This window comes from Neltuma alba, unplaced genomic scaffold (genome assembly GCF_004799145.2).
Source record: "Neltuma alba isolate B1F8T4 unplaced genomic scaffold, ASM479914v2 tig00004252_pilon, whole genome shotgun sequence".
NCBI classification, from domain to species: Eukaryota; Viridiplantae; Streptophyta; class Magnoliopsida; order Fabales; family Fabaceae; genus Neltuma; species Neltuma alba.
In genome coordinates this window covers 285-22690 of record NW_021633621.1, presented here as the reverse complement: position 1 = coordinate 22690, position 22406 = coordinate 285, and the positions used below count along the sequence as shown (strand labels likewise).

At 34.3% G+C, this 22406-nt stretch overlaps 3 protein-coding genes, 1 non-coding gene and 1 pseudogene across 4 annotated transcripts; 2 read left to right on the top strand and 3 right to left on the bottom strand.

Annotated features, from left to right (window-relative positions):
• Positions 1 to 464: 464 nt before the first annotated feature.
• Positions 465 to 3908, bottom strand: LOC114744058 (serine/arginine-rich splicing factor SR45a). The gene is made up of 8 exons (XM_028932246.1): positions 3772 to 3908; positions 3474 to 3535; positions 2707 to 2729; positions 2530 to 2616; positions 2334 to 2442; positions 2050 to 2199; positions 1528 to 1591; positions 465 to 1416 (listed from the first exon to the last, which is right to left on the bottom strand). The coding sequence occupies exons 2-8, from the start codon at positions 3525 to 3527 to the stop codon at positions 770 to 772; spliced, it is 1134 nt and encodes a 377-aa protein (XP_028788079.1). The 5' UTR covers positions 3528 to 3535; positions 3772 to 3908; the 3' UTR covers positions 465 to 769.
• A 1784-nt stretch (positions 3909 to 5692) lies between these two features.
• Positions 5693 to 7535, bottom strand: LOC114744057 (uncharacterized). The gene is made up of 4 exons (XM_028932245.1): positions 7257 to 7535; positions 6480 to 6572; positions 6138 to 6272; positions 5693 to 6014 (listed from the first exon to the last, which is right to left on the bottom strand). The coding sequence occupies exons 1-4, from the start codon at positions 7488 to 7490 to the stop codon at positions 5973 to 5975; spliced, it is 504 nt and encodes a 167-aa protein (XP_028788078.1). The 5' UTR covers positions 7491 to 7535; the 3' UTR covers positions 5693 to 5972.
• Positions 7098 to 7169, top strand: TRNAG-UCC (transfer RNA glycine (anticodon UCC)). The gene has a single exon. It is a non-coding gene; the product is annotated as a tRNA-Gly (tRNA).
• A 5400-nt stretch (positions 7536 to 12935) lies between the features above and the next one.
• On the top strand, positions 12936 to 15287 carry LOC114744061 (protein GRAVITROPIC IN THE LIGHT 1-like). Its single transcript, XM_028932250.1, has 2 exons — positions 12936 to 13678; positions 14283 to 15287. Exons 1-2 carry the CDS (start codon positions 12985 to 12987, stop codon positions 15080 to 15082), a joined length of 1494 nt encoding a protein of 497 aa, XP_028788083.1. The 5' UTR covers positions 12936 to 12984; the 3' UTR covers positions 15083 to 15287.
• Positions 15288 to 16718: 1431 nt separating this feature from the next.
• On the bottom strand, positions 16719 to 21466 carry LOC114744062 (mitochondrial uncoupling protein 2-like; annotated as a pseudogene).
• Between the last annotated feature and the right edge of the window lie 940 nt (positions 21467 to 22406).

Here is a 22406-nt window from a genome sequence, read left to right as displayed (position 1 = left end):
ATTTATAAAAGTGAATCCAAACATAAATCATATTAATCAATTTAACTTTTACTCAATCATTTTTTTAAAAATCAAATTAAAAGTAAATTATTTTTTTTACCACTAATCCAAACAAACATCTTGTTACCTTTGTAAAACTCCTATAACAACTCATCATTTTAAAAAAATGTTTGGGTAAAAATAAAACCCTGATTTTAAAAATATTTTTACATTATACGAAATAAATATGTAAAAAAATTTGTCCCACTTTGCAAAAACATATTTTTGAAAAACACTTTTACACTCCCCCAAACACTTTACTCTCAACCAGCACTTAATTGACCTTATCATCTTGGTAAGATCTTAACAACACGAACTCAAAATTTCAACCTCACCTGATATTTGGATTGGGCATAGTTGCCCCCTTCCTAAATATTCTTTTAGTTTCAAAATTAATTCAATTTAAAGATTTAGTACTCTTTAGATTCAATTTCACCAACCAGGTGAAAATATCAGCATATTACATTGCCATTGCACTCCGCTTTTCCACAAAGCATTTAAATAATAAAATTATCCACCTCATAAGTGATAACACTGAATATGACAATATCTAGCAAAGCTCCGCACCACAAATGCCACAAGCAGAAATTATTAACCCACATAGGACCCGTCCTGACTCAACTACCAACAAAATTCTCGTACACTACCAGATGTATGTATGATATATCGTTCACACGGATAATAGTTCTACCATTAATTAAAGGTAAAGCCAACACAGAACCAGCAAATCTCAAGGAGAAGCTGATCTGGGAGTAAGAGACCTCGATACTGATCTTGAACTTGCACTCACACTCGGACTTCTTGAGTAGCTTCTATAACGCTTAGAAGAGCCACCTCTCCTGCTGCCTCTTGGCCTGGGAGAAATGCTGCGAGAATAGCTCCTTCGTGAACTCCTCCTTGGTCTTGGGGAAAGACTTGGTGAATAGCCCCTTATTCGTGCACTCCTCCTTGGCCTAGGGGACAGACTCCGAGAATAGCTCCTTCTTGAGCTCCTCCTCTTCACAGGAGAGACACTGCGAGAATACCTCCTAGAGCCCCTCCTTGGCCTTGGGGAGGCACTTGGGGAAATGGACCTGTAACGGTGCTGTCTGTAGTAGCGATCATCAGGTGAGTCATAAGGAGAGTATGATCTATCACGCCTCCTCACAGGTGACCTGCTGTAAGGGGAATACAATCTGCGTCGTCGGTCATATGGAGAATAGTATCTGTGTCGGTCATAAGGCGAATGGGACCTCCTCCTGCTCCGCCGGCTGTGATACGGAGAGTAAGAACGGCTCCTGCTGCGATCTGAAGAATATGGCGACCGGCTGTAGCTTCTTCTGTAAGGAGAATAACTAGGAGAGCGACGAGGGGAGGAGCTCAAAGAACGGCGGCGACCTGCAAGAAGTTTGTATTGATTTTAATGATGAACGAGCATGTCCAAATAATCATATACAGAAACTAGGAATGAAAGAAAGCACCACATAAGAATGAAGGTAGAACACTTACCCCGAACAGTCCTCAACCCGAGATACCTCCCAGGGGTTGGAGTTCGACCTCTTCGCCTTCTAGCCTGCAACGATTGCAAATAAGGAGCATGAGACCAAGAAACCACAAAATAACTAAAGACTAACCATGGAAAAAGGTAAAAGCAAATAATAAACTATCAGTTAGAAGAGCAATCTTAAAGCTAAACAGATCATAAGACATGAAATTCAATTATACAATTGCGAGAAAAGAAAAAAGAGAGAATGCAGGGCATACAACCCCAATGGCCTGATACTTGTTGATGTGTTTGATTTGTATGTTTAGTTGAGATTTGTAAGTTTGATGAAGAGCTGCTACACACAGCTAACCTGCTGCCACAGAAACTTCACAGGGAAAGAAGCAAACAGCTTTCAAATCTCACAAAAGAACTATAAGCAACTCATCCATATAACTTACGTGCAAACTGAGGGGTATAGAATCAACAATAAACAAGTATGTAAAGAATCAACATTTAAAACTAAAATCAGCGACTGCATGATATACCTTCTCTACTGTGATGACACGCCCTTCAAGCACAGAGCGATTCAGATACTTTATGCATCTATCAGCCTCCTCAACATTTTCCATTGTCACAAATCCAAACCCTCGTGATTCTCTTGTCCAAGGATCAACAACTAAATGAACATCAATCACCTATACAAAACAATACAGAAGTAAGAAAATTTACCAGAATTTAAAAAAACAAAATAAATTATTACACACACACACGCACACACATCAAATTTTAAAAAGAAGGTGATGACAACAGCAGAAGGAAATAGACATACTCTTCCCTCACTTGCAAAATGCTTCTCCAGCTCTCTCTTAGTAATCCGAGGAGACAAGCCAGTAACATACAAGTTGTTACCAGGATTCTCTGCTTCCCTTGATGGGCTCCTATATCAGAAAAATAAAATTCAACATAAATTTAAGGAAATGATTAACAGAACATAAAGGAATGAAATCAGGAATGCGATAGGGTACCTTGAAAAACTCCTAGATCTTGACCTAGACAGAGACCTAGAGATAGACCTCCCATATCGCTTGTATGGAGAAGGCGATCGAGAATACCTATTAAATAAACAACAAGCGATCATAAGAAAAAGGCTTTCCAAATAACAAAGGAGTCAACAGAGAAGTCATATTGTATAGACATCTAACCTTGATCTTCTGGAATAAGACATCTGCAACAAAACAAACAGCATAAAGAAGTTAGCACTAAACAAATTTACCAATTAATAAGTTGTGACAATGGCTTAACAACATAAAGTGTTACACTCAAATAAGAAACTCCCAACCTCGCATTGAATAAAAATCAAACTGATGTGACCAAAAATTAAAACAAAATAAATATAACATCTTTTACCCTCTCTAATCAATCCAGCAGGTTTAGTTCACTATGGGGTGTTTGGATGAAAATGAAACCATAGTTTTAAAAGTGATTTTACAGATTTTACAGATGTAAAAAAACTTTCTCCATTTGCAAAAAAATACTTTTGAGAAGCATTTTACAGCTTCCCAAACACCCCCCCCCAATGCTTATTCAATTATTTGAAATATCGAAAGACCAAATAGCAATTAACTTTAGCATCCACCAGAGTTTTCCAATTATCAGTAACAAGATTTGAAAATAAACATATCAAATAACTGATCCGCGCTTAGCTATTCAAAATCGAACTCGCCGTTTCAAAGGTGACTCTAACTTATCAATTTAGTACAGGCTGATAAATTATTCATATTTCGTTTAACATATGAATTGCACCATATACAAAACCCCCTTCATATTTCTCTCTAGCTATTTTTTCTCTCATGTTTCTTCCATGGGTCCGCTTTTACTGAGATGAAAATTTTCGTTATAGGCTTACAGCCCCCTCCAGTTTTATGGTCATACAACAATTTCGCAAAATCAGAAGCTACTCTCCATTTACCTCTCTTGCAAACCTATGTGAAGGCTCGCTTTCACCCGAATTATCAAGGTTCATATAAAAACCTAATAAAAGCGAAGTCACAGCGCACACAGATGTAAAAAGTATCGAAAAGTTGCAAATCAAAGAAAACTAAATCCTGAAAACCAACAATAACTATGATAACCGATGCAAGTGTCTCCGGAAAACACGTGAAATTTATAGCCAAAAAAACATAAAAATTCCCGACAACTAGAAAAGTAACCAACAGGATCGACCATACTCGCGAAAGGGTGAATTTGAAATTGAATTTGAAGCTTACCATATCAGCAAATGTTACGAGATTTCTTTTTTCTATAAAACTTGCTTGGCTGGTGCCGGATCTCCCACGCCCTCGGTCTTCCCGGTGCAGTATCAGGATCAGAAGCAGGACACCGAGGAAAGAACGCCTTATATAGGAGTATCATCCGAAGAAGCTTCTGGAGGAGCGGACGCCAAGCTTCATTTAAATCTTGTTAAATATTTCGTGGTCAATGAATTTACTTTAACAATAGTCTTACATTCGCGAAAGATTCTTAGGGAGGTATTTAACATTCTTGAAAACGCGCTTTCAGAAACATTTTTTTATAAAACAAGATAACATCCTCTACATATTTATTTCGTAATCTGTAAAAATACTTTTGAAATTATGGTTTGATTTCTATTCAAACACCCTCTTATTGCTTCCTCTTTTTCTTTGGATAGAATTAGCCTTCACAAAAATTCTATAAAATATAGACTTGATGCTGTTTGTAACTTTATATCTATAAATAATACTAAGCATCACTAAAATAATAATAAGTAATAAAATACACGTCTTCTTGTACAATTGAAAAGTTACTAAACGATTCTCTTATTCCTCACTAGTTTTGGCACCAAAAATAATATCAGCGATCCGATGCATTAGAAATATTGAAGAATTTTTCATACAATTGATTATACTCGTATAGTTATTTTTTAAAATGAGATGCAATAAGTGGTGATTTTCTGCAATTAAGTTTATAATTCTTCATTAATTATGAAGATGTTTTATGTAATTAAAGAGTAAAATAAAAATATAAGAGACTAGATTGTTTTTGTATATTATTTAAATAAATAAAAAAAGGTGCCTATCAACAAATATTCAGTTTGCATTATAAATTAAATATAGTTTTGTTACGATACAAGATTTTATTAGGTTGAGCCAAGAGGACATATGGTTTCAAGAGGAAAGGGCAAAATAGGATTATATTAAGAACTTTCTTTACCAATAAAAATTAGGTCTAGCGGAAGAGGCCGTTAAACCCTCACAACGTGACGAATCAAAATTCAAATCTCTGATAAAAAAAGTATCCACATTTAGTACTAGACAGTATCTCAAATAGGATTGCCTCCAAATAAAAATTAAAAAAAAATGAAGTTCCTTTCTCTTTTTCCTGTGGTCTTCATTCTACATAAGGCTCTTTTCTTCTAAGATTTTCTGCATGGTTGCTCTTGATCTATACCAGTGCGCCTATACTTATCTAATTTCCCTTATTAATGCAAGCGGAACCTGAAGTTATTTGACAATATATTCAGAAATATTTGGGTTGATAATTTGCTTGCAAGGTAACTATAACAAGCTTCTATCTCATAAACATGGTTATATAGACATTTTAATTTATCATGAAGGATTAGCCACGTATCCAAGAATTTTAAATGACAATACTGATCATCTAGAATCAGGCCAAAAAAAGAAAAAAAAGATCATCCTAGAAATTAGCGAAACAAGTTTTTCATGGGGAAGCAATCCAGATTCCAGACCATCCATCAGCTTTGAAATTCAAGTCACTTAAGTTTGGCAATTTTTACACAAGCTACTAGTGAATGGGAGAACAAGACCCAGGAATTATCAGACAAGCTAAACTATTTTGGGCACATCTGGAAACTAGAATGAGGCCTTAAATTTCCATTCAATTTAACAAAAATATATGTATCGTCCAATATAATAATCTCATCTTCTGCCCCTTTGGTCTCCATTGACCCCAGAACATAATGGCAACCAAACCCACATTTTCTGGTGGCTTTTCAAGGTTATTTCTCTTTAGCCATATTTTCTTATCTAACTTTCTCAGATACCTGGGAGATTCAGTGTTTTTGAGATCAGATAACAGCGAAGCTGTCTCAAAATCTAAATGTTGCATTTGAGGGGAGAGTTTACTCTTAGATAAGTCAAACTTATCATATGAAGACTTTTAAATACCAAATAAAATTGTACTAATTTAAAAGGAAAATTTAACATGACTGACAAGGAGTACGTGAAGTTTATAGAACCTAATATGAAGGACACGAAGAACAATAGACACAATATAACATGCGAGCAACCTCATAAACTGAGCTTATTAGACCCAAAATAAACTTCTTCCTCTCTACATTTGGCCACCAACATTTAATAGAACGTGAAATTCCCACAACCTAACATAGAAGCTGAGATCTGCAGGATCACCAGATCTTCATTTGGAACTTTCAAATGTCACTCCTGCTAGGTTTGTCTGAATTGAAGCCCACCTGAAACAGATTCAGCCATCCAAGTCAAGTCAGAGCTAGTTTCCAAAAGAAATATATAGATGAAATAGAAATATTGGATCTGTAAGAATACTACATCAGATATATTTAAATAAAGCACATTACCTCGTTTGAAGCAGCTGGAACCCAGTCATTAGTTGCTGGATTGCACTTGCCAGAGGGATGGTGTGTGGTGTCACTATCTGGCTCTATGTGGAAGAATTTGCCATTTTCCCCCATTTTGATGAACCCTGTTCCCGTCTGTGAGCAAACCATATACATCCATTAATCTGTAATCTTTAAGGCCACTGGAAAACTTAATGCCAAGTCCATGTGATGATCATGAGGCAAAAAATTGGTCCGATGACTTGCAACATTAAACAAAACCCAAAAAACGAAAGAGAAAAACAACTTAATATGAGTTGCTGATGCAGTATGAATAATGTTAAGAAGATCGAAACTGAATACCGTATGATGTTGTTTGTCAACGCTGTTAAGATCCTTGTAATACTCTGTTTCCACGAATTCCTCTGTCTCTTGGTTTCCATTGCCGGCCAAATTCTGCATGCGTCATATTATTAGATAACCAAATGCATGTGAAAGGATACACTTTGAAGATGTCCAAGACTAGCTTCTTGTTTTTCTTAGCGAAGTAAAGAGAAAGAAAAATAAATGTTTCGAACGCAAATAGATAAGATACTTCAATTTTTTCTCAGTCCAGGACTCCAAGTTCAGATCTACATGTCAATAGCAACAGGAGAAATTTTATATGTCATGCACGGTCTCATCAAAAAGCAGATCATAAGAATAACATTTAGATACAAGCTTTAAAAATTTACTGTAAAAGTGTTATATATTTATCAAACTTAAATTAAGATTCCATGCCAAAACCCATTCAGATCTATGTCCTACTAAGAGTCTGAGAGTAATACTACGAAGCTGTTTGGATCAGCTTCCAAAATTATACTTTACGAGCTCGCACAGCCCAAGATCACTTCTTTCCGGTTAATTTATATTTCATCCAAACTGGCACTACATGCAGATCAAACGACTAATTGATAAGCATCCAAGCAAAGGTCTCATCAAGCGTTTGTAGTCCAACGGTTAGGATAATTGCCTTCCAAGCAATAGACCCGGGATCGACTCCCGGCAAACGCAGAGGGTGTATTTTTACCTTCTATTTTTTCAGTCCCTTCCAAGAAAATTAAGAATCGAGAAAGGAGAAGAGAAGTTTGAGGAACTAACCTGAGAATGAGGAAGATTCTCGAGGCGTTGGAATTGAAGCATCTCAGGAATGGCATCCTTAACGTCGCCGGCAAGATCATCGACGTATTGAGAAGAATAGTCGCTGCGCTGAGGCTTAGTGTGGCGCTTGGGAACGACGCCGTCGAAATACTGCCTAGTCTTCGCCTCGATCTGAGCCTCTTCCTCCGTGGACAGATGAACGTCGCTCCTGTTCGGCCTTCCGCAACACTCCATTCTCTCTCTCCTTCTCCCTTACTTTTCTTCTGCTAAGAATTGCGGGGGATGATGATCACGTTAATGCGGACTCTTATAAAAGCTTGAGCCAGATATTTTTGGTGCCCACACGATTAGTATGTACGGAAAATTTCGGATAGCTTTTAACAAATTAAATTTAAATTACTTGTTTTAAATTAAAACATGATATATAATTGGATAAATAATTTATCAATAAAAATATAAAAACGTATCACCCATTAATAATTATGATATTAAAACTATAGACTTGTCATTTTACTACTACTATTAATTTTTTTCAAAATCATTTTATCAACTAAATTTGTAATAAAAAATATATTATAAGTTATATTTATATAAAAATCTTGGCAAAATAATTTTATAGAAAAATGGCCAACCAAGATCAATAATTTGTGCATGATAAATATCTTTAAAAATATTGAATAGAGATGTCATTGGTGTCTTTTTTATACAATTATCACCGGTGTCCTAATTGCTTAATTTGATCTTATTGATGTTACCCTGAAGAGGATTTGATAGTAAATTTAGTATATTACTACCTCCAATAACTAATATAAAAGCCAAATACTTATTTGAGGACATTACAAAATAATAAATTCTGATTATAGAATCGTTTTAAAAATCAATATGTCGATAGTAGTTTGAAATTGTAAATGCTCCTCAATTCGTCTAAATACGTTATTTGTAATGTGAAATCCCAATAATCTGCACCACACAAAGAAAGTGACATAATAACATGCAAAATAGCTAATTAAATGACGAGAGTGCACCAAATTAATGATTAATTTAGTTTTATATTCTTGGAACGAAAACGTTTTTAAAATTAATTTCATAATTCACAAAAGTAAGAATTTTTGGGCCAAAAAATATTCAAAAAGTGTCAATTAAATTATGGAGGAGAGCTGGTTGATGAATTGATAATTTTCCCACCGAATTGACTTGGAGTTTTGTTGGAGAAAATAGTTGTATTTCGTGTAGATATTTAGTTGCAAGAAAATATCTAAGAAATCTTATCCGGTTGTTCTTTGGCAGGCGGGGTAGTTGGGCTCCTTAAATTTCCGTGAAGACTAACCAAGGTAACGTTGCATCACTTGCATGTGTGGGGTTACAAATCCGAGGGCATCAGTGTAATTACAATAACTCTTATCATGAGTGAATAATTGTGGGGCTAGAGATCCAGATGCATTAGAGGGAAGGATATACTCAATACTGCTAATTGCTAATTCTATCTCACACCTACTAATTTATTAATTTAAATAAATTAAAAAAATTAGTTAAATTATTTATTTATAATAAATAGAATTTTTTTTCTTATAATATTTTTACTAATCAAATATGTTAGTTAAAATTATTATTATTATAAGAATTATCTTAAAAAAATAAATAAATATAAAAAATAAAGTAAATTGAAATTTTATATTTAGAATCAGAATAAAATTCTAACAAGAAGTATTTTTTTTCCAGTTAATATTTGTTATGTAAAACCATGAAATACAAAATTCCTTATTAAAAAAAACAGCTCCGTCTATATCCATAATTTAATAAAATCAACCAAATAATTAATTAAATGTGACAAGTGAAAATAGGTAATCTTGATATAAATTATAACCCTTTAAAATCTTCTAAACAATCATGCAAAAACTCAAATCTTCTTCAGAATCATTGTGGCTGTCACTGTCTGAACTCTTGGAAGATTGGTTTATGCATCACTTTTTGAAAACTCAGGCAGCTCAGAAGTCACAGAATTTTTGCCAACGAGAAATATACAGTGGGGAGTAGCATTTCAGTGGCTATTCGTACAGTTGTTGTCTTGTTGATGATACAATCGAGAATTTTTCCCTTCTCAAATTTTTTTTACTGTCACTGTCACTAACATCATCAGCGTATCATCAACGAATCAAAAGAAAATCAAACCATAATTAAAATATATATATCTTGCGTTATGTAAATTATTTTAAATACTTTTTTAAAAGCGTTTTTTTCGTGATACTTCGCACCATGCCCATGAACAAAATCTTCTTGTTTTGTTGAGAAGGGTGTGTTTGGATAGAATTAAAAATATTATTTTAAAAATATTTTTACAGTGTATAAAGTAAATATATAGAAGAATTTATTTTGTTTTGCGAAAAGTGCTTTTAAGACCAAACACTCTTTAAATTACATTGGCCGTATTTTCTGCAACTTCTAATATTATTGCTGAGAAGGACTCGAAAGCCTTCCCGGGAATATTAGAAGCGTTAAGCATTTGTTTGAGATGTTAAAAAAATCATGCATATTCAATGATATGTGGATTCAAGTCTGCTTTTGTTTTGCGTTGGAAACTGATCACATCTGGAGGATCAACCGGAGAAAGGCAAGGAGAAATTACTGTGTTCGTTGGATAAACTTTACTTTGATCTATAACTCGAACGTGATCAGGATACATGGTGAGACACAGATCAGATCAAATCAACAGGTTGAAGTATGAATAAAGGATGGAGTTTCAACTGGAAATGGATAGATCAAAATATGAAAATCAGGGATGGGATTATAAATGAATAAATCGAACTCAGTATATATATTATTAATATACACATATACCATGTTCTAAGATAAAATTAAATATCTTTGAAGAGGTTGGCAAAAAAAAAATCTTTGAAGAGGGGAAAGATCAATTTATTAATGTGAAATTATGAATTAATATACATAATTTCTGAATCATAGATATTGAAGGAGGTCAGGATGAAATATCTTATATGCATCTTTAAATTGTAAAACAATGTCGCCCAAAAAGGAAAAAAAATCTAGAAAATATAGTCAAAGCTACATTTTTATTTATGTAATGGCGAAAAATGAAATGATTAGCATTCAAGAATAAAAGCCATTCATCATGATTTTTTTTTGGTACAGTGAATTTTTAAATTGATCATGCAAAACATTTAAGAAAGCACAACGCTTAAGAAATTAAAATCCGCAACCAATTAATCAGAAGCCCAAAACAGCCAAACCGAAAGCCCATGGACTACAGGCCTGCTACGTGACCCATTTAATGCAGGCCTGAGGAAAAAAATGAAATGAAAAATTGAGATTATAATAATAATAATTAATCATGAACCAATCATTATACCCCAAAAAGGAAAAAAAAATCAATCATCAATCACTTATACATCTAAAAGTTTGGTGGGATGAATAGTACTTCCCTTAAAAGTATAATCCATTAATAGAATGAACATAAAATATAATAAAATTTAAGGGACAAAATATTTGCATATCATTAAAAGTTCCGAAGCAAATTTATTTGACATGATGCTTTTTGGATACGATATGTATGGTAATTCATTTTTTTTCCCAACTAGTACGGTGTATTCTTTTCTTGGAGAAAATCTGATTTAAAGTAGTGCTGGATGGTAAATATAATTTGTCATGTAATTATTAGAATTTTTTTAAACTACTAGAGCTTGACACATTTCTAAAAAGATGTTTGGTAACTCTCAAAAATACTTCCACAACAAAACGAGACAAATTATTCTATATATTTATTTCATAAATTATAAAAATATTTTTAAAATTATGATTTAGTTTTTATCTAAATACTCTTTAAATACAATCATCTTTTATAATGGAAAAAGCGTCAAAAGTAAAGATATTTAGATATGATTGAAAGAATGGCTACAATGGGACCTCACCACCGCCTATACGTATTCTTTCTAGTTTCTAATAACCAAGTACGTGACGTTGAGATATGACAACCTCTTTTATGTCCCTATCATCTTTCACTTTCCTAACTATAAAACCAAATGACATCCTAGCTCCCCTCCTCAATAAGTATAAAAATTAGACGACTGATGGGTAGATATTAAAAAAAAAAGTTAAATTAGTTAGATAACTGATTACAAATATTAAAAATTAGTTAAATTAATTATTTATAGTAAATATATAATATATTTTTAAAAATATTTTTATTAATTATGTGTATTATAACTACTACTATCTTATATCTTTAATATAAGACTTTATTTAATTTTTATTTTGATCTTAAATACAACATCCCAATCTTCTTTGTCTCTCATGTTTATATACTTTTTTAAGGTAGTCATTCTAATAATAGTAGTTATACCAATACACTTGATTAGTAAAGATATTTTAGAAAAGACAATATATATTTATTACAAATAACTAACTTAACTTCTTTCCTTAATCTCCTCAAATTAGTCAACTAACTCTTATAATTAAGATCAGAGATAATATTTGGTAAAAGTTTTAACATGTATATGCAATTGACATAAAAACTATTTTACAAAAAAAAAATACACAAGAGTAAAACAAAATACTAGTAAATTAGAATCTTATATTAAAATTAAATTAAATGTTCAAATAATTAAAGTATCAGAGGTGGTATATAGACATCGAATTACAGTTTTGAGGCATTGCGTTTACGAGCCGAGCTTTATCAAAACAAGCAGCCAATTAATTAAGTAGCTTCCGTCTTTCATGCCCCTAGTAAGTAGTAAATGATGCGCCTCGCTATCTTAAACCATATGTGTGTCTTCCTTATCCTGCGCACCCTTAATTTATTGTCAGCTTCGCAGTTCGCACCCTGGCTCATCAAGCTGTTTCCGTCTTTCCCACACACACACCAAGATCCCGTTTCGATTTCGAAGAAAAGAGCACGGCAAAAAAAAAGTTAAAATAGGTTAAAATTAATAAACAAAGTTAAAAATATCGGTTCTGTTTGATAACATACAAGTAAAAATCCCCTATAAACATATTTAATATAAGTTGAGATAAATTTTTTTTTATATATTTACTTTGTATTTCATAATTTACTATTAAAAATTAATTTATAAATTACTTATAAACTGTTTCAAACGGATTCATAATTTTACTTTTAAATATGTTTTTATAATAAATAAAAAAGATAAAAGATATAAAAGAAAATCTAATAACATAGAGTATGATAAAAAAAAGAGAATAAATAATTAATAAAAAAATTAAAATAATATTAAATATTAAACAAATCTCAAATTAAAATTTATAAAATGAATCACACCATTTTTCAAATTAAAACTTATAAATAAGATCAAAAAGAGTAATTAAGATTCGTGTGATTAAAACAAATTTTGAAATTTGAGTTGAATAAAATGAATTAAAGTGTAATTAATTTATAATTAATTTTGAGTATAATTAAAAAATGAGCAATAAATAATTATTTACGAGATAAGTTAAAGTTGATTTTAACTTTAGTAGGAATATTTGAATTGAATCGTATTGTACGGAAATCATAATTCTAAATCGTAAAATTGATTTTAAAGTACATCCAAATAAGCAATAAATTAAAATTTTAATTCATTATTAAAAGTTTATTTTTAATTCATGTGAAAGTAAGTGGTCCAGCTCATCCATCGTCATTTCTGATCTTCTTCCATTCTATTCTGTGTCTGCCTTGCTCTCTCCCCCTCCTCCTCCTTCTTCTTCTTCTTAGTGACTGAGACCAATGACGAGGAAGGTCTCCAATTTCTCGGATCTGATCCAACGGGTCACCGCGTCTTGCTTGCTCCACCCTCTCGCCGATACCCGCTACGACTCTTCCTGTGAGAAGGACGATAAGTTCCTCTACGAATCTGAACCCAACAAGGACGCCGATGATGATGAGGAAGACGAAGAGGACGGCGAAGAAGATGAAGAAGACGAAATCGACGACTATGACGAAGGAAAGATGGTCAGTCTCAAGGCATTGGGGGAGAAGAAGGTCAAGCAGATGGAGTCGCTATTGGAGGAGGTGTTCGAAGCCGTATCGGCGATGAAGAGAGCGTATGTGAGCTTGCAGGGGGCACATTGCCCGTGGGACCCGGAGAAGATGAGGGTTGCTGACGTGGCGGTGGTGGCGGAGCTGCGGAAGCTCGGGGTGCTTCGTGAGAAGTTCCGGCGGCGGCAGGGAGTCGACGAGAAGGGTAGGAGGAGGAAAGTACGGCGGAGGCCGACGGCATCTCTGAAGGAGGTGGTGGCGCCGTACGAGGCGGTGGTGGAGGAGCTAAAAAGAGAAGTGAAGGCTAAGGATTTAGAGGTTCATAGTCTGAAAGAGAAGCTCGATAATGTGGTTACTCTCTCGAGCAATGGTGGTGGAGGTAATGGAAAGAAGGTTGGGAGATCTCAGTCTAGAAGGAAGCTTGGAATCAGTCAGATCCAAGGTAAATAAACAAATAGAAAATTGGCTTTCTTGGGAAGCTTTTTTGTTTGGCTAGTAAGAAAATTCATAGGAAAGTTTTTGGATTCTGCTGTTCTCTTTGTAGCTTTCAAATGCATTATTCGTTACCACTTCAACCCTTCGAGGACTAATTTTCTTTTAGATTGATGCAAATTCGAGAATACAAAGAGTTAGTTGGTAGAATTTTTTTGGCTTGCTTCAGAGGGAAGTTTCAAAATTCAGGAGTGAAAAACATTTTATTATGCTTGGCTTCGTATTACTGGTTCAACATTTTCATGACGTTAACAAAGTATTTCTGATATTAACTTGCATACTGAAAATGAGTAATACAGTTGATAAAAATAGCGTACAAAGCAAGGTCCCTTTTATTTTAGAACAACTTTTGATTTAGAAACTTTGTTAGGCTAGCCTGAATATTCAGAAAAGTTTCAAGATTCTTTTGCTCCTTTGTTCTTTTGATTCAAGAATTAACTATTTCAAAAACATGCTTTGTCTTAATATTCTAAACAATATTTACATCAATCTGTAGAATTCAACTCTAGAATTAAAATTGCTTCCTGAATATTGAAATCTGAGCCTTTTTGCAGCAATTGCAGCAGCCCCATCTCCAGAACTCTTTGAAACAGCGATGTTGCAAGTAAGAGAAGCATCGAAGTCCTTCACATCTCTTCTACTCTCTCTAATGCACAATGCACACTGGGATATTACAGCTGCTGTCCGATCCATTGAATCAGCCACAGCTACTGCCACTGCCACTAAAGACAATTACAATCCCTCAGCCATCACCATTGCCGGCTCCATTGTCTCAGCTCACCATGCGAAGTATGCTCTAGAATCGTATATTTCCCGGAAATTCTTCCAAGGTTTTGACCACGAAACTTTCTACATGGATGGAAGTCTCTCCTCCCTCCTCAACCCAGATCAATTCCGGCGCGATTGCTTCACGCAGTATCATGACATGAAGTCTATGGATCCTACTGAGCTCCTTGGGATCTTACCATCATGTCACTTTGGCAAATTCTGCTCCCAGAAGTACCTTGCCATTGTTCACCCCAAGATGGAGGAGTCTTTGTTTGGGAATTTGGAGCAACACCGGCAGGTATCAACTGGGAGCCATCCCAGGAGTCAGTTTTATAATGAGTTCTTAGGGGTGGCCAAGGCTGTTTGGTTGCTTCATTTGCTCGCATTCTCACTCAACCCTGCACCAAGTCAGTTTGAGGCAAGTCGTGGTGCCGAATTTCATCCACAGTATATGGAGAGCGTGGTGAGATTTTCCGGCGGGCGAGTGCCGGCTGGTCAGATCGTGGGCTTCCCAGTTAGCCCGGGATTTAAGCTTGGAAATGGATCTGTGGTCAAGGCTAGAGTCTATTTGATTGCTAGAGCATGAGGTCTTCTATGTAGGAATCGTGTTTCACAAGCTAATGAAATGATAAAGATATCTGCCTTATAGGGTTGCTAGATTGCTTATGTAATACCAGAACCATGAGGTTATGTTACTGATTTAACGGTGAATTAACTTAAAACTGCTCAGCCATGGCATCTGATTTTGAATCTAATTAATAAAGAGGCTATGAAGTAGTTGTTCCTGAAAATTGTCATAGCGCGCCAATGCTTTTCTGAGGTTCATTGGACAAGGCGCGCAATTTTATTAACATGTCAATGGTCAAGAAGTGAAACCTATACAAAGAGACTTGATATATTTACACGTTTCTATATGATTAGTGTAACTCATTTACTTTGTTGATTCTGATACTTTATATAAGAACTAATTTAATATTTAATTTGATTCTAGATATAAGATATTAATTTATTTTATCTCTCATATTTATCAATTATTCTTAAGATAGTTTTTATAGGAGTTGTACATGTTAAATATTTCATCAAATAATAATTCTAGTCAATGCACATGATTAGTAGGGATATTTTTGAAAAAATAACACCTACTCCTCTGGTTTTTTAATATGACTCAATTATTGGTTGGTTTTTATTATAAATATATGACCTATTTTTTACATTTATCAATTTTCTCTAAATTACCCCTATAGATACTTCTTCAACCATAATCAAGTAGAAGAGGAAAATGGGGTATTAAGAAAGATGATTATGGTATTTTGGAAAAAACGTGTCACATTTCTTATAATTAACTAACTTACGTAACTTCCTTAATCTAATCAAATTAGTTAAATAGATCTTATATTAAGGACCGGAGGAGTATTTATTACAAATAACTAATTTAACTAATTTTTTTTAATCTACTCAAATTAATCAACTAGTTCTTATATTAATTGTGAAAAGGAGTATAAAATAACAAAAAAATTCATTATTGTGTTGGAAGTAAAAAGGCTATGCGACTTCAAAGAAATAAAAATATTAGATTTAGTCTAAAGGCGGCTAGATCTCTCGGTGAGCAAACCTATCCTATCGGCACTGTCAATGGGGATTGTAGAGATTTTGCCAGCTACTTCCAGAAAGGATTACAATCCTTAATATAAGATCTTATTTGATTTTTATTTTAATCTTAAATATAAGATTTCAATCTATTTTATCTATCATATTTATTCAATTTTTTCCAATATAGTCCTTTTAATAATTATAGTTCTAATCAATACGCTTGATTAGCAAAGATATTTTAGAAAAGACAACACATATTTAGGACAAACAACTAACTCAACTTATTTTCTTAATCTCCTCAAATTAATCAACTGGCTTTTATAATTAAGATCGGAAGTAGTATATTTGATATATATACGTGTAAGGAGCAAATAAACAAATATGGGAGCAACCAGTGGCCTAGTACTACGAGCACAAGTTCTGCCGTGCCTAGTGTTATGGTACATGCATACGAAGTTATTAATTGATTTGAAACTGCTCAATCATTTGCTTTTATGAATATTTTAAAAGCATCAATGTTTTCTCACAAGAAAATAAGCCATGCGACCATGGCTTAATGTCGTAGTTTAACTGTCTCAGGCTTTCAGGTCTCAGAGTCACAGTAAGCAAACGTACGCCGGCCGCACCATCAATGATGAAGAAGGTGAATGCATAATGAGCACTAAATGAATAACAACTTTTATTATTTCATACAGATACAGGGCTAGGGGAATTTTAAAAAAAAAAAAAACAGAGAAAAAAAAAATACAGGCTTTGATGTTGTTTGTCTACGCAACACATTGGTGGATTAAGTAGCTTCTTCCTCAGAAAAAAGAAAAAAAATAATAATACACCAGACCTCTGATACATGAACCTGAATTCTCTACAGTTGTTGAATAAACCACTGAGGAAAGAGAGGCTTCCGTGCCAACTGAGAAAGTTGGCCCAAATATAAGTATGATTGGCTGTCTCTTCGATGTTTAAGAATACGTAAACCTTGATGCCGAATGGCAAAAACAAATATTTGAAACAAAAATAATAGGCTGCCTTCGCCAACAATTGTTGAGGACCATATGAAGGAGGAGTACACTTTGTCTGCTTAGTGAATCTCAGAATCATGAGCAGTAGCTATGACGGTCCCCTGAAAAATCTCTTGGCCTGCATACATGGAGTGAATATTGAGAACTTTCAAAACTGACAAGAAGCAAGAATCATGCAGTCAAAGACATTTATTTACTCCTAGTATGATATCATGTAAAAGCAAGTTGAATCCACAGAGTAAAGAGCATTCTTTTACGTCTTTTTAGGCCCCCACAGTTTTTGGCCAAATAGGCCACCAGCAGTTAGTTATTATCGCCAAGGAAGGGGGAAGGGGGGGGGGGGAGAGAATTTTGTATTGAAGCCCATAAGAATCTGACTTCATCACCAACAAGCTTCAGTCTAGAGATGGAGCATAACTTGGCTGAAAGACACAGTGCTGCAGGTTCCAGCTAGCAGCTTTACTTTATTTGGATGTGATCAAGGTGAAAAACAAGATTCCTAAAGGCATTTTCTCACGAGTAAATAAATTTGAGTTTACTAACAGTAAATGGGTGTTAAATACAGATAGGTCTTCCAAATTTTATCTAATATTAATAGGTCCTAATGAATTTAATATTTACAAATTTAATTTGCAAATGATGCGACTCGACTCGCAAATATCAAATTTCTTGTGATCAATTAGTATTAAATAAAATTCGGAGAACCTGTTTGTATTATATTTTCTACATGGAACCTATGGGTAATTTTTTCCCATAAAAGGGTTGAATAGTCCAAAACATTCCGACCTGCTCTTTATAAGTTGAGTACCTGAGCCTAAATAAACATGTAGCCCCTTTGAGGGATTTGGATCCTCTAAAATTAGAAGATTATAACGTATCTTTTTTTTTTTTTGGGGGGGGGGGGGGCGTGGATAGAAAGGAAGTGGGCAAACACACTCCTTGTGTTGTTCTGTTTCTCACTTCAGATGGTCCCTATTATTTTTAAGTAAGCAATTCCTAGATTATGTATAAGATAGAGGATGAATTAGAATATTAGATAGCTACAAGGCATTCCAAGAGACCCTTCGGTTAGAGAAGTTTCAAGACGCAATACAGTTTCTAGATTTACATAACACCAAACAGTCACCATTGTAAATACAAATAACTTACTTGCTCAAGAGTTAAAAACATAACCACGTTCCAGAGCCCCACCCGAGCAAAATTAGGAAAGAAACCCTTATAGAAAGCCAAAAATCCCTGCAATAGATTTGTGCCATGAGTTCAGATTGGTCAGTGGAATAGATAACTTCCACAGAATCCACACACTAACTTCTTAATCAAGGCAGCAAAGCTAGAAGCGATGAGGAAAAATTATGTTCGGACTCCTCAAAGTGAGTGCTACAAATAGTAATTATTCTGGCATTCACGGGTTTAAAGATTTCTAGGTGCCAGTACAAGTACAATAAAATAATATTGAACCCAGTTGTCTCAAAGTATTTCACTGACCTCGGTAAACAGTGTCTTGAGAAAGCAGTCAAGCGTGTTTCTGTATGTTGAATCTCCCATCATTCTTGATTTTACCTAGAATATCATAAGCATTGACAAATCATCATCTATCATATTAGAAGTGAGATACAGTTCATTAATATGATAAGATAACAATTTTCATTCAAAACCGTTATCGAGACACCTCAATGTAGCCTGCAAATGGATCTTGGGATAATGCTTGAAGTACAAAAATAGGACAGTGCTAAAAATTAACTAAACTCAAGACCATGGGAATATGAAAAATATAACATAGAAGGCTAACATACATTTTATTCCAATTTTGATTTGCCTTTTCTCCTGTCTCGTTTGGTTATAAATAGAAATGTCATTAAGATGGTAACCTTAAATGCAAGTGGAGAAAGAAGGGATTTGTTTTAGGAGGCTGGGGAAGCACATACCACATCCACAGGGGAACCGATGAAGACAGCAAAAAGACCTGCACCTAAGCCAGCTAGGAGGTGAGAGAAGACGTTGTCTGTGAACCCTGGAATTGTCAAAATTGTCTGCATAAGTGTGAAGAATCAGAGCAGCATTGCGATTAACATTTTTCGTAAAGCTACACCTACAAAATTATAGCACAAAACTTGAACTCACTATAATGGGATTACCCGTTTCACTTTATCGTAACTAGCTAGTTCAGCAGCATTTATAATTGCATTCCGTGCTATATTAGGCCCGAGCCCAGTCCACAAAGCCCCTAATCCTTCCTAATTTAACAAAGAAAAAGGGATATCATACACATTAAAAATATGCTTATATCTTCAAATATAGAAAAGGGAAAAAAAACAAAATTAATCACCAGAATGTCCGACCTGTCTCATTATAGTAAAATAAGCATCCATAGAACCAGAATAACGCCTAGGCACCCCGATTGGTAACTGTCCTTCAGATTGAAGTCTTACTTTGACTAGATCAGTTGGGTTAGCAACCATGATTCCCAGAGCACCTGTTTCAAGTTAAAAGGTGATCATAATCTATGGTGCATGGTCTTTGGTGTGGTATAAAGAGGAAAAATACTGTTTTCAAAGCTTTCACACTGAGTTGTCATTTATATTAATAATTCTCTTGGTTCCCAAGTATGCAGATGGCTCTGAAAGGCGTCACATGTGTGATGAAATTGTGTGAATTGATAAAATTTTAAGAAAGAGAACTGTTCCAAGAGGACTCACCAGTCAACATAGCAGCAAGTATCATTTGTATAAAGGAATCTCTCCAACGAATGCACTACCAACAAGAAATGTTTTGACCTGTCCATTGTGCAGTTTATATGTACAAACCCATGTTCCCCAACGACTTAGTCATATTCATAAAAGGAAGATGTTTATACTCACTGGATCATATAACCCAATTCTTAAGCCTCCATACACAAACTGGCGATGTAAACCAGGAATAATGCCTTTCCACAGAGCTAATAAGCCTTCTTCTCTAGCAATAGTTTTAACTGTGCCCAGCAAGCCCCTATATTTAGGTATTCCCGTTCCGTCACCTGTTGCAGCTTTCTTTTGGAGTTGAAGCCTAACCTTAGCTGTGTCAAGAGGAATAGTACAGAACTGCACAAAATCCAAGCAGAAACAAAATATTATAACTACCAACCATGAGGGCAACAAAATGCATTTGCTGCGACATACTTCGGCTACACAGACATGAAGATATCATCAACACCACCAAATATGTAAACAAGAGCAGAAAGGACGCATGTAAACACGTATAGAAGATAATGACTGTCTTCCACCTTAATTGGCTCGTCCAGTATGAACCAAGAAATATTTATGGGGATAAAAAATTTCTACGATTTGCAACTTCATTTAAAAGCTAGAAACCAGTTACTGACTTCCACTCATTTGTTGGGACTTAGGAATCCTTCCAGTGTTTTCATACTATACACTTCGGTTAGCGCTCATTTAGAAGTATTCAGTGATTAAATAATTCCTTTCCTCTTCATTATGGATATGTTCATATAGCACATAAAAAGGAATGCAATACTTTAATTGAGTGAACTTGCATTCATAGATTTCTTTTCACTAAACTGAATAATATTTACACAATTCATTGCTCAGAATAAGAAGCTTTTTAATTTAAAGGAATGTCAAGGTATTATGAGTATCTTCAATTGGCATAGTTCTAAGTCCCCCCCCCCCGGGGCCAAGTTTTCTAATTATGCAAAACAACATATTTTATTAATATCTAAATTAATAATTATGTACTTACTCTGATGTGTACGTCTCGTAGATAGAAATTTCCCATTTTAAGGACAGGTCGAGATCAGAAACGTTTGGTTCAGTCTGACATTGACGTATGCGGATTACTTGTTCATGTTCACAATTTCGATAAAACCATACTTTTCCTCTCGTTTCAACGAAATTGACTAAAAACAGTTCAACAGTCAGCTCTGAGCTCATCTAACAGCTCTCACAACTCATGCGAATCAGTTCAACTACTGATCTCTACTGAAGAGACTACATTTGCGAGCAGACCAATAAACACACAAAAATTCACAACAACACAACTAGATTGGAAGTTACCTCGGCTAAACAAGCAGCAAAAGCACTGCATAAGAAGGCCTGGGAGAACGAGATCTGGGTTCCGGAATTGAGATCTGGCATTGTACCCCGAGGAGAGAAATCAGGAAGAAGGATGATGAATTGTGAAGACGAAAGGAATACTTGAGTGCGTTAAATATGGAGGTTAGGTTTTGTTCGATGTGATGGCATTAATTAAATAATAAATATGAGAGTGAAGTGACAGAAACCATATCATTCCATCCAAGATCAATGGAGGCTCTCTGGTTTGCCGATCGGTGTTTAGCGGCATCCAGTAGTCATCGTTCGTCCCCGCCATTTTGAAATACCGTCGGCAGTTCAGTTATTAGAATTTCATGGCAAAAAACTCTCTCTTTTTTTTTTTTTTATAAAAATAAATATTTACACTTTTTGAAAACTACATGACTAGTTCATAGTAATGAGTTAGCTTGGATGAGCATGTCCAGTATTTACCATTTTATTAGTGAATGCTTGTAGTTTTATTGGTATATGATTCCACAGAAATGTGTTTTAACGATACCCAGGCTTTCAGATAAATGAAGATGTGACCTAATTGCCATGAGAAATAAATCCATGAAAAAAAAAACATTTATTTACGAAGTACTCTCCGGTCCTAATATAGACCCAATTGACTTATTTGAGGAGATTAAGGAAGTAAGTTAAGTTGGTATTTATAATAAATAAGTGTTGTACTCCTAAAATATCCTTGCTAATTAAGTATATTGGCTTAAACTATCATTATTAGAAGGATTATCTTGGAAAAAAATGCATAAATATAAGAGACAAATGGATTGGGTCTATAATTAGGACCAAATAAAAAGTTAATTGGGTCTTATAATAAGGACCGGAGGAGTATATATTACATTGATTTGTTTCTAGATAAATAATTCCTATAATTGATAAATATTGATTATTTCCTTGATCAGATTAACTTTTTGAGAGATAAATACCACGGAATCGGTTTATTTTTTCCCCCAAGAAATGGTCATTTTCGTATATTAATTTTTTTAGTCTGACATTAACACTATTACCAGATATTTACCAAATTATAATTGGGTACCATGAAAGGGATTTGATATCTTAATAATTTTTTTGTTACACATAAATGCTTTTTAATTAGAGGTGATATTATTCAAAATACTCTCAATATTAAATATGGATACTTTATTTTATAAAAACTCAAACTTGATTTATGACGTTACGAGAAAACTAGTAATTCAAATATTTCCATTGA

Coding starts and splice junctions, on each gene's coding strand:
- LOC114744058 (XM_028932246.1), bottom strand. CDS start 3,527: ATGAACCTTGATAATTCGGGTGAAAGCGAGCCTTCACATAGGTTTGCA. Junction 2,730..3,473: donor CACATAGGTTTGCAAGAGAG/GTAAATGGAGAG, acceptor GTTTTGTTGCAG/ATGTCTTATTCCAGAAGATC. Junction 1,417..1,527: donor CGGGTTGAGGACTGTTCGGG/GTAAGTGTTCTA, acceptor AACTTCTTGCAG/GTCGCCGCCGTTCTTTGAGC.
- LOC114744061 (XM_028932250.1), top strand. CDS start 12,985: ATGACGAGGAAGGTCTCCAATTTCTCGGATCTGATCCAACGGGTCACC. Junction 13,679..14,282: donor TGGAATCAGTCAGATCCAAG/GTAAATAAACAA, acceptor GCCTTTTTGCAG/CAATTGCAGCAGCCCCATCT.
- LOC114744057 (XM_028932245.1), bottom strand. CDS start 7,490: ATGGAGTGTTGCGGAAGGCCGAACAGGAGCGACGTTCATCTGTCCACG. Junction 6,573..7,256: donor AGAATCTTCCTCATTCTCAG/GTTAGTTCCTCA, acceptor TGACGCATGCAG/AATTTGGCCGGCAATGGAAA. Junction 6,015..6,137: donor TTCCAGCTGCTTCAAACGAG/GTAATGTGCTTT, acceptor AATCTGTTTCAG/GTGGGCTTCAATTCAGACAA.